General features: G+C 44.1%; 1 protein-coding gene across 2 annotated transcripts in view; it reads left to right on the forward strand.

Moving 5' to 3' along the window:
* Nucleotides 1–17,273, forward strand: part of Farp2 (FERM, ARH/RhoGEF and pleckstrin domain protein 2) — a gene marked incomplete in the record, with an annotated part of 114,187 nt that overhangs the window by 65,851 nt on the left and 31,063 nt on the right. For both annotated transcript variants that reach the window (XR_003848868.1, XM_008829156.3), the window contains 2 exon segments: nt 1,201–1,258; nt 4,059–4,311. Coding sequence is in view for 1 of the 2 variants with exons in the window: in XM_008829156.3 (XP_008827378.1) it covers nt 1,201–1,258; nt 4,059–4,311 (311 nt within the window).

Consider the following 17,273-nt stretch of genomic DNA (forward strand, 5'->3'; position numbering starts at 1 on the left):
GGATATTCAAGTGATTCCTATAGGTTAGTTGTTCACATCTGGACTAAGAATAAAAGCGGGAAATTGATTTAGATACAGGTGAAGTACAAATCTGTACATCTTAAGAAAGATGTTCATTTATTCTCTTTAGTTAGAGCCTAGTTTCTTTGCCATTTTAAATTATTTTCTTCCAGCCAGGCCTGGTAATGCACACCTTTAGTCCCAGCACTTGGGAGGCAGAGACAGGTGGATCTTTGTGAGTTTAAGACCAGCCTGGTCTACATAGTGAGTTCCAAGACAGCTGGGGTTACAGGGAGACCGTGTCTCAAAAAGACCAAAAAAAAAAAAAAAAGATGTTTCCATTATTTTTAACATTTGCGTAAATAAAAGGCTGTTTAAGTAAATAAACATGTATTTCATGTTAGAGGGGTTGTTTTTTGGTGTTTTTGTTTTTTAAAATGCATGTGTAACGCCTTCATGCAGATCATTGTATTCATCCACAGATACTATTCTAGTTTCCAGTCTATACAACTCAGCTTATATGTAATGATTTTACATAGTGTTTTGACGTCTTTTCCTGTTGCTGTGACAAAGTACCCAACAAAAGCAACTTAAGGAAGGAAAGGTTTATGTGGGTTCATAGTTCCAGGGTACAGTCCATCATAGTGGGGAGATCAAGGCATCAGGCCTTTGAAACATCTAGTCACATCACTTCTACAGTCTGGAACAGAGTGGTGAGTGCCTGTGCTCTGCTCACCTGGTCCTTTAGTCTCAGGACTCTCTTCCAGGGTATGTTCCATTTGCAGTGGGAGGGTCTCCCTACCTCAGTTAACCTAATAATAGAATCCTGATAGGCATGCCAAAAAGCTAAATAATCCCTCATAGATGTGCCTGGAAACTTGTCTCCTAGGTGATTTCAGATCCTGCCAGACTGACAGCACTAACCAGCACACATAGTATGGTAAACAATCTCAAAATTCATATGGAATTTTTCCATTGGTGTGCATATATAATTTTACCTCTTCTGGGTTTCATTTTTTAGTTGAATTCTTATTCACATTATTATTTCCTTCTTCCTATTTCTAGCTTTCTACCCTTGTTTTCATCATATTCATATTCATAGATGCAGTATATACATGTGATTCTAGAACAGGAGGTCAGGGGCAACAGGTATGGCGATAAAGGGGGTCTAACCCTCATAGCATATTCTCTGTTTTGCAGACGGCACAGTAAGACTCGGACATCTATCCATGCTTTGACTGTAGACCTGCCTAAACAGGTTAGTCTTTTCTGTTTGAAACCACAGGCAGTTTTAATTATCTGTATGTACTCTTCTGGAAAATTATCTGCAATGCTGTAATAAGAGTCTCAAAAGTAGTCACATGGCATCATGAGCACTTCAGCTTCAGAAAGAATCCCTAAATGCAGGAACATCTGTGAGCTCTGCCCTATGCATCATAGTGTTGTTCACCATCCACTGGGGATCCTGAACAACAGCCAGCTGTGCAGTTGTCCTCTGGATACACTGTAGCCCATCCAGGTAGTAGGCTTGTGTGCTACTCTCAGAAGACTGCTGTGAAGATGTAGTTGCATGAAGACATCTTGCTGTTACAAGACAAAGCAGGAATAGCCTTACAGCTGTATGTTTTTGGCCTGATTGCAGCTGTGGAGCAACACGTGTCAGGATTAGCCACAGTGATAGAGCAGCTGCTCCATGCCCCTGTGCTGAGACATCAGTGGTTTCTCTGTGCTCCAGCTCTGCCTCATCACAGCCTTTTCCCCTTTCATATTTGAAGGCTAGCTTCCCCACAAGCATGGCAGTACACCAAATCCTGCTCTAGGGTACTGCTGCATTATTGTTTCCTTGTGTTCTCAGCTTGTGTTTAAAGTTCTGTCCAGTGTTCATTTTTGTTAATCGTGTCATTTACACTAAGTACAGTTTCCAAGAGCTCCGTGTGTGATTTTTTTTTTTTTGGCCTTGACCTGAGATCTACCTGCCTCTGCCTCCAGAGTGCTGGGATTAAAGAATGTACCACCATGCCCCGCTCCAGGTGTGATCTTAATATTTGGGTATCCCCAGGTTTTAACTGAATTCCAAAAAATAAATATTCTAAAAAATTATACTTAAGCTTCCAGTTATCTAACATTACATTTTAAAAGCCACAGAGAATATTTAATATGGTTGGGTGATTAACAAAAGGCAATATACCAGACATTGTGACTGATACCTATCATTCCCACACATGGGAGGCTGAGACAGGAAGATCATGAGTTCAGAGCCAGCCTGGGCTACATAGGAAGTACTGCCTCAAATAAAACAAAACCAAAAAGGCATTTTTTTTTCCTACATATTCTACAAAGAAAACAGATTACTTTTAGAATCATGACCAGCTATTTTGTTTCTAAAAGGTTAGTTGTTTCTAAAAGTTGGTGGGTCTCCTGCCACAGTATTTGCTTGTATTCCATATTGTGATATGTGTGTACCTGTGTGTACTGCCTCTGGTCATACTTCCCAGGAAATACTCAGTTTTGTGTGGGTATATTTCAGGCTAACCACTCTCCTAATGATACTGGGCATATGTTTATAATAGAGGATTTTCTCAAAACTTGAGTACACCTTTGTGATAGTACACATGGTGAGTGATTCTTAGGTAGAGAAAGGAGGCAGCCTTACATGAGCCAGGACACCTGTGGTGTGGCAAGGGCCACAGTGATTTCTTCACAGCCCCTCCAGCATTTCCTCACCCTTCTCATGAATCTCTTCTCTCACTCCTTCTTGAGGTGCCTCTAACACTTTCAGAATGTCCCAAGGTTCCTATACCACTGAGGAGGGCAAGGGCCGTATCCCTCTGACCTTCCGTTGCATACATGAGAGGAATGGTATGTGTACCTACTCCTTGGTGCTAGCAAGTCTCTACCGGTAAAGAGACCAAGACTGCAAACTTGGACTTGTCACCTGGTGCCAGCACCATGGTGAAGGGCAGTTTTGGCTGAATAGAGATACTACCATCCAAACATGTCTATTTACAGCCTCAAGATGGCAAGGGTTGTCACAAAGACATGTTTTCATGTTGTCTGGTTCTCTAGAATGGAGTTTCTGTACTGTGGATGCCAGAAGAGGTGTGGGGGTTGGGGGTGGGGTGGGAACAAGGACAGACAGAATTGTAAAGGGTTATAAATAGATGGCCCTGCTTCAGATTACAATACTGTACTTTTACAAATCTAAGCCAGGCATGGTGGCACATACCTGTAATCCCAGCACTCAGGAGGCAGAGTGCTATGAGTTTGAGGCCAGCAAGGCTGTATAGTAAGACTGAATCAAAACAAAATTCAAAATCTTCAGTTGTAAAAAGGAAAGTCTGCTCAGGTGCCCCTTTCAGAAAAGCTGTAAAAATATGTAGATATCCAAGACAGGTTTGGTGCTTGCCTTTAATCACACTCAGGAGGTAGAGCCTGGCAGGTCAGCCTGTTCCAGGCCAACTGGGGCTACAAGGTTGGAGAGATGGCTCAGCAGTTAAGAGAATTGACTGCTGTTGCTGAGAACCTGAGTTCAATTCCCAGCACCTACATGGCAGTTAACAAGTGTAACTCCAGTTCCAGGGGATCCAACACCTTCTTCCAACCTCCAAGGGAGGAGGAGTTTCTCTTTACTGTGGATGCCAGAGGAGGGGGGGGGGCGGTGGTGGGGACAACACACAGGGACAGACTGAGAATTGCACTTACACACATGCAGGCAGTTACACACATACAGGCAATACATTCATGCACATAAAATAAAAATAATAAATACTAAAAAAAACAGCTGGGCATGGTGGCACATGCCTGTAGTCCCAGTACTCTGGAGGCAGAGGCAGGTGGATCTCTGTGGGTTCAAGGACAGCCTGGTCTAATCGTGAGTTCCAGGCCAGTTGGGGCTTCAGGGAGACCCTGTTTCAAAAAGACCAAAAACAAAAAGAGAAAACACCCCCCAAAAAAAAAAAATAGGTGTCCTAAGTTGACCAAGTTGGCTTTATAATTTATAATGGTGGTTTATAATTTTTATATGTTCCTTTTTTTTCTTTTCTAATTTCAATTCTCAGAGCATCTCATTCACCGAGAGCTTAAGAACTTCTTCTCTGTCTTCAGCAAATGCCTCCTTTTACCCACTCCCTACCTCCCTTTTGACCCCTCCTGGTCTGCCTGATTTCAAGGACAGTAGCATCTCCCTTGTGGATCCCCAAGCTCCCTACATCAAGAGCACAGCGGCAGAGAGGAGCAGCAGAGCAGCATCTGAAGGCCCCAGCACACAGTCGACCCATCTCCCTGGACCTTCCGTGCTCCAGCCTGGTTCAGGTGTTGGGTTTTGTCATGTTGTGAGCAGCCATGGTTCTGTCTGTCCCACAGGACAGAGTCTCAATTCTTTAGACCTAAACGAAGGGCGGGCCAGTCGGGGACTCAAAGCTGCTGGTAGAAATGACAGTGGTGAGGATGACTTTCCTGCAAGCTCCATCCTGTCCAGTGGGGAGTACCGGGGTGGCCGGCAGTGCCACAGGGGTGTCCCTGTTTTCACATTGACAAATGCACAGTTGCAGGTATCTGAAGAGTTCATAGACGATGACCCAGCAGACATTTCTTTCTTTGCTGGAGGCTCTGAGGCATTTTCTTTCCCGTACAATGCTTTAATCCCTTTGGAGTCCCGGGTACCTGTCCCATCCACTGGGTCCCCTCCCTTGTGTAGTCCAGGTTCCTTCCAGCATCCAGAGTCTGCCCAGTCCAGCCCAGATAGATACTCCACTGAGGCAGTGGATATGAGTGTAGAAGACGATTTTGAATTTGGGGAAGGAAGTGACTTCAATGGCAACACACATCCCTCGGATACCTCGGAGCTGTTTGAGGTGAAGGCTCAGGCTAGCCTGATGCAGAGCCTGCTGAGTCCTTCTGAGACCAGCTCACTTAGGAACAACCAGTCTGAGAACAGCTCCCTCAATAACCTGCCACTGCATGGTGGGCTTTCTCTGCATACGTCCAGCTCAGCCAATCAGTCTGAGGCCAGCTCCATGGTTAACTTCCCAGCCTATTCAATCCGCTCTGAGTCCAGCTCAGCCTTTCAGTTTTCTGACATTATTGATCAGTTAGAACAGCTCAGCTACCCACCCACAACAGCTGAAGACTCCAGCAGCACAGACACAGACTCTTGGGACTCTGAGGCTGAGGCACCCCTAGATGTGAGCCTCTTCTTCAGTAATCCCTTTGCACAGACAAGTGGGGAAAGAGTCCCTTTCAGTTTTCAACACAGTTTAAAGAGTTCCACTCCAGGGGAACAGATAGATAAAAACCCATCTTGACCACTCCAGACTCCTTTACAAGGAGACCCCCTCCCCATTGGTATACTTAGAATTCAGGATCTTTTGGTTAAGACATAGAAAGTGAATGAGTTCATGCTAGATAGGGTTTTTCTAATCACTGATATACTATTTTGAATGTCAAAGAGCTAAAACTTTCACTTGGATGATGTTAAAGCCTACACATCCAATTTAAGATAGATGAGCATTTCTAGCTAGTCCTGGCAATTGATGAGTTGACTTCCACAGCTTTGTCTTTTTGACATGTGCTTTGAATTCAAGCAAAACTGGTGCTATACATTTTGGATGTTACACCGTTTTGATTCATGATGATCTGTGTGTTTTATGCTTCTTGGTGCTGCTTGTAAGATAAGCCATGCTTCCCATAGTGAGTTAGGATATGAGTTTTGTCTAATTTGTACAGCCTGTGCAGTATTTGAAACCTCTGAAGAATGCCTCAGTGGCATCCTAACCCAGGATGGGCAGTAGGGGCTGCAGCCTTCTACATGCAGAGCTGGCCATGGGACTGTACTGGTACCAGAGGCCTCTGCTCATTACTGACTTGAGACCTAGGCAGTACTGTTGAAAGTGGGCTTGCACAGGCACCGATCTAAAATCCACTGTGAACGTGTAAGCTGCTGCCTTCTGTTCATTGTAATTGCAGGTGTTATCGATACTATGATTGCAACCAAGTAGAACCAGAACCACAAGTGGCCTTGAAAGTCATGGCACAAGCTAGCATAGCAGAGTCATTTCTTTTACTGACATAACACAGTGTTAGTTTATAATGATAAAAACAAAATATGTGAATGCCTGGGTTGTGTCAGGTGGTTTCCAATACTAATGATAGCTGTTTCCAGTAGCTGCCTTTGAAGACATAGTTCTGTCCCAAGGCAGTAGAAGGGCTCAGTGAGTACAGGCAGAGGGAGCCCTGCTGGGTGCCATGTGGAGGTCTAAACCACTTTGAGTTGGGGCTGATACTCACCATACAGACAGGATCTGGAGGGCAGGAAACGCCCATTAGACCCAGCGTCTCACAGGTGCTGGGCAGAGGTCAGCCCTGGTCAGATGCTATTGAATTTGCTTAGCCCCTAGGAGCACAGGTTGGAACTTTGGTTGCAGGGCCGGCGGGGGGGGGGGGGGGGGGGGGGGGGGGGGGGGGGTGTAGCAGTGCAATACATATTTATTTTAAGTTTCATTTTCTTTTCAAAATGTCACGTGGATTTTTTTTTTTCTGGTACTAAGGATTGAACACAGGGCCTTACATATGTTGGGCGACTACTCTCCTGCTGAACTACATTCCCAGCCTATTCTGGGAACTTTAAACATTCGTTTATGAGACTTCTGGTTCTGTGCTGTGATGGAATAACCGTATTTGCAGAAACCACCTTGCTGACCTTTGAGCTGTTGACATCTTATGGATGTCAGTCTTTTCTTGTTAGTGTTGGTTGGATTCTAGCAAGGGATTGTGGATAAATGTATCGTGATTTCTTTTTTTTTTTTTTTTTGTGACAAGGTCTCACTTTACCTAGGTTGGCCTCAAACACAGCAGTCTGTCTGCCTTAACCTCCCAAATGCTAAGATTATAGGCATGTGCTACCATGCACAGCAGTAACTGTAATTTTTTAGCTTCCTTAAACATAAACTACAGTCTCATCCTTTTACTAGTCCAGTCAGTCAGTGCTTGCTATGTGTTGAGTTATTCTTTATTCTGTCCCTATAATACTTAGAGGCAGGGAACCACTTTCTATACGCACAAGGCAATACTACTTAGAACAGTTCTGCTCAGGACAGTTGGTTTTGTCCCAGTGTATCATCCCAAAAGGAAGCCTTGAATTTGTGTTGTAGGGAAGAAATAGTCTGAATCACCTTTAAAATGTTTTTCCTGGGGATTGGAGACATGGCTCAGTGGTTAAGAGCACTGACTGCTCTTGCAGAGGACCCGAGTTCAATTCCCAGCACCCACATGGCAGCTATAAACCGCCTTTAACTCCAGTTCCGGGGAAATCCTAAGCCCTCTTCTGACCTCTGCTGGCATTGCTCGACATGGGTGCACTTACACACATACAGGCAATACACTCATACAAATAAAATAATAAATAAAATATTTTTAAATGTTTTTTCCTGAACCTTCGTGTTCATATGATGAGTGAAGACTACCCTGCTCCTTCCTCAGTCACCACCTAACAAATGTACTCACTGACACTATGAAGCACAAAGTTGTCTTGTTTTTTTGATTGGTTGGTTGGTTTTTGTTTTTTGAGGCAGGATCTTGCATCTCAGGCTGTGTGACCAAAGATGGCCTGCTCATCTTGCTTCCACCTCCAAAATGCTAGGATTACAAGTGTGAGACACCGTACCCAGTTTACAAGGTACTGGGGATTGAATTCACAGCTCTGTGCATGGTAGGCAAAGCACTCTACCAACTGCTACATTTGTTTTTAAAAAGAGCCCACCTTAGTATCTGGGTATCAAATCAGGTATGGGAGGTTTTGAGGCCACTCTGATGCCAGGCTGGGACTACTTCTTGGTAAAGATAGTGCTCTGGGCAAGGGTGTTCCCGCCAGAGGGAGAAGGACCTCCTTCAAGTCTGACTTTGTCACACCCTTCTCTGACAGACTCTCAATAAATTCTATTCTCAATCATCTTCTGCTAGGGCTCCTATAAAATGGGTTTTGTTGTTTTTGTTTTCTACTAATGGAACCTCACTTTCTGTAGATAATGTTTTAGTTTATTAGAATGTTTTCAAAATACACAAAAGCAGGAAAAGGAGTAAAATAACCCTCTGCTCCCCGCCCAACATTGATAATACCTGGTTACTCACATTCTCTCTCTCTCCCCATGTTTTCTTCTGAAATGTGTTTGTAGTACGAGGTATTGAACCTGGGGTCTTTGCGTGCCATGCAAGCACTCTACCTCTGTGCTCTACTCCCAACCCTCTACTTTTTTTACTTTTTATTTTGAGGCAAGTTCTTACTAAGCTGCCCAGCAGGCTTTGGACTTGTGCTCCTCCTGTCTTAGCCTTCTGGGTCCTGGCACTGCAGCTGTGCGTTGCCATGCAAGCCTCCTCTGAGTTTTGTACTGTAGCTTTTTTTGTTTGTTTTTGTCTTTTTGAGACAGGGTCTCCCTGTAGCCCCAGCTGTCCTGGAACTCACTATGTAGACCAGGCTGGCCTTGAACTCACAGAGATCCGCCTGCCTCTGCTTCCCGAGTGCTGGGATTAAAGGCGTGCGCCACCATGCCCAGCTTGTACTGTAGCATTTTAAAGAAGCCCCTAGTGTGCCTATTGTGCCTTTCCTCAGAATTCTGCAAACATCTCTAAAACACAAGGACATTCTCTTACATGGCTGTATACACTCATTACTGTATAAAATGAATAGCACCTTAGTATCATTAATTCTGAGAATGTACTTAAATTACCCAGTTATTTTCAAAATGCTTGGGCATAGTGGCACAGGCCCACAATCCCAACACTTGAGAAGCAGAGGAAAAAGAATTATGAGTCAAGGCCAGTCTGGGCTACATAGTGAGACTCTGTCTCAAAACAAGCAGTAACATGCCTGTTAGCATTTGATCTCTCTAAGTCAGGTTACAGATACAGTCTACTTCCTGCACCTGTCTCTTACGCTTCTGTTAGAACACCCCACGCCCCATTTTTAGCCAGTGTCTTGTAGGAGAAGCCCGGCCAATGATCCTGCCTCAGGTCCCAAAGCCCGGACTGGCCTCCTGGAGGCCAACTAGGGGTATGGGATCTGTCCTTTATTCCACTTTCCATAGGCCTACATGACCTCCAAGGGGAGGTGCTAAGGCTGTTGTGGTACCAGCCTAGTATCCCCGGCACTAGTGAAGGGTGACTTTTTGGCATAATCCAGAGAAATTTTAAATGACTCTCTCTTAGCAGAGTATTCATAATATATCACAATTTTTCCTTTAAGATTTGAAAATCAGTTATGCCTTCTTCTGAGTTCCTGCTCACAAATGATGCTTTTTTGTTGTTGACTTGAGCTGTTGTTACTACTCTGATCTTATGAAAAGATGCAGTATGGTCTGAAGCCACTGAGCTCAGTGTGAACAGTGGACCTTCCTTTTGTTTTCTTGCCTGTGTTACCCAATGGCTCCAGCATGGACATGTGACCCATTTTACCCACCTACAGAGACAGATACTGAGGTTGAAGGAAGTGAATTCTCAACTTCCAGCAGCACTTCCAGTCTGGAACAGCTCCTGCAAGTGTTCACAGCTCTCTCCAGTCTGCAGTTATATCCAGAAGACTTCTTCTGCCTTTGACAGGCCCCTGTCAGTGTTATCCTTTTGGTTCCCAGAAAGGACAGGGAGGGGACGGCTATATAGAGAGCCATCACAGCCTGTGTATCCATGCAGAAAGGCAACAGTAGCCAGGTGTGTCCACAAAGATGATAGTAGCCAGTGTGTCAGTGTTGGTAGTGGACAAAACCCTGCAGTTGTCCCCTTCAAGTGCACAGTCACCAGGCAGTGTCTGTCCTATCTGTCAAGTCTACCACTAACAATATACTCTGCTTTAGATAGATGTTTTATTAGTTATCAAGTCTATTTCTATATTTAAGTTTCCAAAATCTCAGTATTTTACATAAGCCACTGTGACTGTCTCAAGACTAACAGATTAGTTACATGTTATTGAGGTTGCCTACATTAGAGATGCACAGTGCTGTGTACTGTGTAGTCTTTTGAGCCATCAGGTATTGGTGTGTGCCTATTATATGGCAAAGGCATTCTCTTAAGTCTGACATTAGATTCAGATCCCCAGTCCTCATTAGCACTCATGTTTTATGTAGTGCTAATGACTAGCACATCCTGGACTTCAACAAGAAAACATTTAGACCTGTTATATCATTCCAGTCATTATCTTGCCATGTGATTCTGTCCTTTCTGATGACTTTGGTGCACAGGCAGATTTTTGTTTTTCATGCACTTTCCACCATTCTGCCTGAACGCTCAGATGATTGTAATGTCTCATCTACACTGTGGTTATGGCAGCACTGCAGTGTGCACAGGCACACATGTTCCTGGCTCTTGTGTGTTTCTGCATCAGTTGGTACTGGCAGGTTCTATATATCTTTAAGGTACGCTTATTCCTTCCAGTTCATGGAACATGGGAAAGTCCATTACTAGAACAATGACTCCATAGTCAGTAATGCTTGCTAGCATGTCCGTGGATTGCATCTGCTGTGGCCTCACTTTGGCTCTTGTCTCGGGGCCGCACATATGGAAGACTCTCACAGGTGGCAGACCCTGTCCTCACCCTTCCGTGCAGTAGCCCACCCCACCATGTCCACTAGGGCACAAAGTTCTGTCTTTGGCATGAAAGCGTATACGTTCATTCCTCTTGGAAATGAAGAAAAATGAAACTGAAATTTCTTTATGCATTTGAACTTGTTCAGTCTTTAAAGAGACATTTCTGTTGTCTGGTTTGTGGTACTTATAAAATTTGTTTTCCATTGAAATGACCATTTATAAATTTTCAGATATGTACTGATAATTTTTGTTTATTCAATAAAATAAGGAAATATTTACTATGAATTTTTAAATGGGCTTTTTAGCTTTCTTTCCCTCTGCTTAAGAATTTGTATTTATATAGGTTAAGATTATCTCACATATTAAATTAACCCTTGAGATATTACATAATTATACAACCTCCACTAACATTTCTTTCTTTGACTTCTGAGCACCAAACAGGCACCAAGGTGCTTATATAGATTGCCTCCTTATAGGTGTGGGTGATGACATCTGTGTTGAAAGCCAGTAGTTGGGGTGCTATCTTTGTTTTTTCTCAGTCTTCACACTCTTTCAGTGTCTTTTTGCCTGATGTGGCCAGCATGGCCAATGTGGCAGAGATGGACACTGAGCCTGTGGTCTGTGCTCAAACCACATACTGCACCTCAAGGGACAAGTCTTACGTTGCTCCCTGCAGTGTTGGGTGTACACCATGCAGATGTGCTTTTACTCTGCACAGAACAAATGTCAACTCTTATACTGATGACCAGAACAAGGTTTCCTGTTTACTTCCATGAGCTTGCACATCTCAGTGGCAACCAGTGAAGGAGGGCAGTACTTACTCCCCAGAGCATAGCAGTTACTTAGGTCTGGGCAGGCTTTGCTCTAGCTCCAAACTTGAACTGCCCACTTAGCCAGCACAGGCTTTCTGCTGCTTGGCTTGGAGCTGTCTGCACTTCTCTAGACTCACACATCTTTTGGTGGTATAATGGAACCCTGTGCCCACCTTTCGGACAGCAGTGGCCAGAAACCCTGTGAGCGCCTTACCATTTGAGGCTGGGAGCATAAGAGCCTCAGCTGCTTGTGTGGGATACCTTCAGCAGGGGTGACTACACTTTGGGGGCCAAGACATCTGACAGGAATGGGCAGCGTCATTGGTGGATACCTATGACAGCAGTGGGAGGACACAAGCCCCCCTTAGAGCCCAGTGTCTGTGCTCTGCTACTCTAAAACAGAGGCCTGTGAGAGCAGCACTTCTAGGAAAGAGCCTGTGGGTGGCAGTCGCTTCCCACATAGAAGAGACCAGCCGCAGGACCTCAGGTCTCCTATCATGCACGCCTGCTTCCTGCTGATACCTCTACTGTCCAGCACCCACTGTGCAGAAATTAAGTGATGACTGTAGTGTAGGGCTCTAGGGAGAAAACTAATCAGAACTGAGCTGCTGGGCCCTGGCTCAGAGCTCCATGTGACATGAGACCTGAGTTGTTCTATATCATTGCTGTAGACAGTAGGAACAGTGAGACCCTGCCAGCTCTGATCCACATCTTCCCAGCAAGGACTACCCTGCAGACTCATTCTATTTGATTTATCACAGGATGCTTCTCAAAGTTCTACACAAAGGTATCAGGAGTCAGTTGTATTAGAACAAAAATATCAAAGCCCTAGCCCTTTTGTCCATGTGAAAGAGGAGACCACATACCTAGCAGGCGTCCTGCCTTTTCTCTCCTCCCCCCATCCCCTCTCTTCCTCCTCCTTCTCTCCCTAACCTATCTCTTCCTCCCTCACCCCTCCCATCCTCTCACCTTCTCTCTGTAAATTAAGGAACTTAAGTGGGTGCTTTATATGGCAGGTAAAGCATCACCAGCAAGCAAGAAATTGCCTGTTTCCATCTACAGGAAAGTCAGGCTAAAGCCTAGCTCCACCATCTTCCAGCTGTGCCTGTCAGAAGGACAACCTACCACGTCATGCTGGGGACTCTAGTCTTGCACAAGTTGATCACATGATCACTAGTTCTTTGATGGACTTTACTTGCTCATTCAGGTACTGAGTCCCTTTGAAGTCACATAAACTGGGTTGTTTTCTGCTGTGACCAGTTTGTACAGTTTCAGTGGTGACTGGAACATGCTTCTCCCCAGTGGAGTGTGCCCTCTGCCTCTTCCAGTCCTTCAGTTTGATTCTTGGCATCCTAAAGGAAGAGCCAGCTACCTCATTGGGCTTACATCTTCACCACTTTCTCAGAGATTCTGGTGAGCAAATTGTTGGCAGAGGTCATAGCCACATTGTCACAGCCACAGCACTAAGACAAAGACAGATTAGTCTGGCAGATGATGATGGCTCTCAGGTGTGGTGGTAGTTCTAGCATACCTACACAGGGAGCATCATCATCATACCGGGCATCTGAGGAGGCTGCTGGAGCAGTGCTGGAGTGCCTTTGATGCTGTGAGGAGGGAACAAAGTGCTGATGGCTCTGAGCAGTCAGCCTGGTGAGGGTGAAGCACCAGTGCAATCCAAGCACTGTTGGATCATAAAACTATAGTGACCCTTGGGGAAGAATGCTTCTATTTCTGTATTACCTAATTCCTTATTTCCATATGAAGGTGCTGGGGATCAAACTAAGGCTCTTACAAGTATTTGCAAGGTCCATGAGCCCTGCACAAATCAAGGCAGGAGCTGGCACTTAGATCCCTTGTCGTTAGCCATTTCTCCACTCCCACTTTTGTTTTTGAGCCAGATTCTGTATGTAAAAGTGAACTGTGACACTCTAGTTCGATAATGAGGCCAGAAATGGTGTCTGCCAAATCATCAGTTTACCTGGATTTTATATGCAGCTGTGTGTTTCATTTTTCTCTAGGATTAACAATCCATTGTTGAAGCCAAAATTTCTCTTCCTGGTACCTCTTACTCTCAAATTAACCTTCAGCTTCACCTTGAATTTTGCCAGGCAGGAACAGATTATTCCTCTACTATTAGTCAAGCATTTTCAGAGATTGTTTATCAAAGAATTTCAAAGAAGGGTATTTAAAGGTATAAAATAAAAGCAACTGTTCCCTCTAAAGTTGATTTTAATCACCCTTCACTTCTAGTGAGATGAACAAAACAGTGTCTTGAAGAAAAAGGTGATGGCAAGCACAGAAGTGTAACACTGCACTTTAAATGACATTTCAAAAATTATCTGATGGATGTTGAGAAATTTTATGAAATAAACCACCTGCCAGAAATGCTGTTGGCATGTTGAATTAAGTTTTCCATGTTTTATGGAGACCAGCTTGTAACTTGCAGCTTTGAGACCATGTTGAATGCCATCCTCCCTGCCTGCAACCCATGCAGCAAGGCACCCAGTGAATCTAATGGACAGCTAGAAAGTAGAGCTCCAAAAACCAGAGCTGCTCTTCATGTATCTCAATTTCAAGGAGCTTCATCTTTGGAACTGAAGAATCCTTTGTCTACAGCCAAAGAAATTGATCACTCACGGTACAGTAGGAGAGTTTAATTTTCTGAGAGTAGGTGTATCCTTCAAGAGTTGGGTCTGAGTGAGGTTTTTTGGGGTTTTTTTTTAATTTATTATTTTTATTTTATGTATATGTGTGTATTGCCTGCATGAAGGTAAGTGCACTCATGTCGTGCAATGCCTGCAGAGGTCAGATGAGTCTGTTGGATCCCCTGGGACTGGAGTTACAGACAGTTGTCAGCTGCCATGTGGGTGCTGGGATTCGAACCCAGGTCTTCTGCAAGACCAACCAGTGTTCTTAACCACTGAGCCATCTCTCCAGCCCTGCTGAGTTTTTTAATAGGGACTCCTGTAATTCAGAGCAATACTGACTCTCTGCTTTGCAGTAGATGACCTCGGATATGGGTACGTGTTTCTACAGATACTTAAGAGGGACTCTTCAGTGGCTTTTTGGTTAAGGTGAGATATTCCATAGCATCTAAAGCTTGGTATTTGACATTTTTAAATAACCCTTAAGAGGCTGAAGAGATGACTCAGTGGTTAAGAGCACTGGCTATTCTTGAAGAAGACCCAGGTTTGAATCCCAGCAAACATGTGACAGCTAACAACCATCTGTAACTCCAGTTCCAGGGGATCCAACGCTGTCTTTCCTCTGTGGGCATTGCAGGACACCGGTGCAATTATATACATGCAGGGATAAAACAGACATAAAATAAAAATAAATTGGGGGCTGGAGAGATAGCTCAGCAGTTAAGAACACTGGTTGTTCTTGTAGAAGACCCAGGTTCGAATCCCAGCACCCACATGGAAGCTAACAACTGTCCCTAACTCCAGTCCCAGGGGATCCGACAGCTTCTTCTAACCTACATGGGCATTGCATGACACGAGTGCACTTACCTACATTCAGGCAATACATGCATACACATAAAATAATGAAGATAATAAAATTTAAAAAATTGTTTAATCCTTAAGACAGTTGTCTTTTAGTCATGCATTCAAATATACCTTTGCATACCTGTAATCCCAGTACTCAGGAAACAGAAAGATCTGGAGTTTGAGGTCAGCTTGGGTTACATATGGAGGCTGCCTCAAAAATAAAACAAAACAAATGTCTTAGTAGTAATGGTGAAAGATTTTCTAAGGCAGAAAGTGCTAGGCCAATTGTTTTGTATCAAAGAGCATTAAGTAGCAGAACCAGAGGCACTGACCTCATGCTGTCTGTGTCACTTCCTCAAAGTCCACGCTCTCTCTCCCCACCTCTCTGTAACTCCAGTTAAAAATGCCCCAAGAGGGGCTGGAGAGATGGCTCAGCGGTTAAGAACATTGGATATTCTTGCGGAAGACCTGGGTTTGAATCCCAGCACCCACATGGCAGCTAACAACTGTCCGTAACTCCAGTCCAGGGGATCCGACAGCATCTTCTGACCTCCAAGGGCATTGCACGACATGGGTGCACTTACCTACATGTAGGCAATACACGCATACACATAAAATAAAAATAATACATAAAAATTTTTTTTAAAAATGCCCCAAGGACAGACACCTGTTGTGCTAATGGGGCCTACAGGCATGTAGGTACACACCATAGTCTCACATATAACTTTAGAAAGTTATATGTTGACTGCCAGTTGCTTGACAAAATATCTACTTACCACTTTTGGTGATGTGTGCGTGCGTGCGTGCATGTGTGTGTGTGTGTGTGTGTGTGTGTGTGTGTGTTATGGTGCTGGTGATCAAACAACCAAGGACCTTACGTGCATGTGTGTGTGTGCGTGTGTGTGTGTGTATGTTATGGTGCTGGTGATCAAACAACCAAGGACCTTACAAGTGCTGGATTAACATTCTGCCACTATGCCCCAGCTCCAGGTCTTCACCCACAGGTTTATTTACAAGTTTTTCTATAGCTAAAAGGTTTAATTGTAAAAAACATTTAATGCCACTAAATTTTGAGTTGATAATTTTTATAAAATAGAAAAGTATAGTGATATCAAATGATGATTTTTAACTTCCAAAGAACCAAAGGTAGCTTACTCTAAATGAGTTATCTATTCCAAGGTGGAGTCTCTCCTCTACAAGTCACTAAAGGGCTGTTTGCTAGGAGTTTCATCTCTCACTCTGATACTGTTTCACACTGGCCACAGCCTGTTTGCCAACCCTAAGGACATCCTAGAAGTATATCATTTGATGCTGCCTGTGGTTATGCCATTTCCCCGTGTGTTCCCTCCCTCCCCCGGCCCCACTTAAAAATAAAGTAGATTTTGTGGCAATCTGTTTTGTCTGGTTTGGTTTTGGATTTTTTTTTTTATTTAATGTGTATATGTGTATTGCCTGCTGTAGGTAAGTGCACCCGCATCATGCAATGCCCGCAGGGGACAGAAGAGGCTGTTGGGTCCCCGAGAACTGGAGTTACAGACAGTTGTTACCTGCCATGTGGGTGCTGGGATTCGAACCCAGGTCTTTTGCAAGAACAACCAGTGTTCTTAACCGCTGAGCCATCTCTCCAGCATGGATGTTTTGTTTTGAGACAGGGCTTTTGCTGTAGCCCAGACTGGCCTGAAACTTGTGACTTCAAGCCGGTTCTCCTGCCTCCACCTCCTGAGTGCTGGTATGACAGGCTGACCTTCAGAAACTCTTTGCTAACTGTCCACTAGAATTTGCTCTGGACTTCGTATCTTCGAGTGTGATGCTGTGAAGAACACTAAGGGGACATGGTAAAGTAGCAGCTTTTAATATCCTTCCATAATTGAGTATAAAACATCATGACCTGGGCTGGAAAGATGGCTCAGTGGTTAAGAACACTGGTTGTTCTTGCAGAAGACCGAGGTTCAAATCCTAGCATCCACATGGCAGCTAACAACTGTCTGTAACTCCAGTTCTAGGGGATCCAATGGTCTCTTCTGTCCTCTGTGAGTATCTCATGGCACGTGTGCTCTTACCTACATGCAGGCAAAACACTCATACACATAAAATAAATAATTTTTTAAAAAGATTAACTATCCATATGGACTCTTATGAAATTATATTAGCCCCATTAATCTTGGTTATACTTTCCTTTTGGGTGTTTAAGGCCATACAGTTGGTCCAGATAAACCGATTTATTTTTACTCTTAAGGTCATTTGAGGATCTGTTCCTCAGGGGTCACATGGGCTTGGGAGGAGACCCAATAACAGACAGCCAATATCTTCTTTTGAATTGTTGGCCAGTGTGGCCAAAGGGATTCCCAGATAGTAACCCAGCATAGACCTGGGAAAATGAACAGCAGACCCCAATCTTATC

Source organism: Nannospalax galili, unplaced genomic scaffold (assembly GCF_000622305.1).
Source record: "Nannospalax galili isolate Female #2095 unplaced genomic scaffold, S.galili_v1.0 scaffold453, whole genome shotgun sequence".
NCBI classification, from domain to species: Eukaryota; Metazoa; Chordata; class Mammalia; order Rodentia; family Spalacidae; genus Nannospalax; species Nannospalax galili.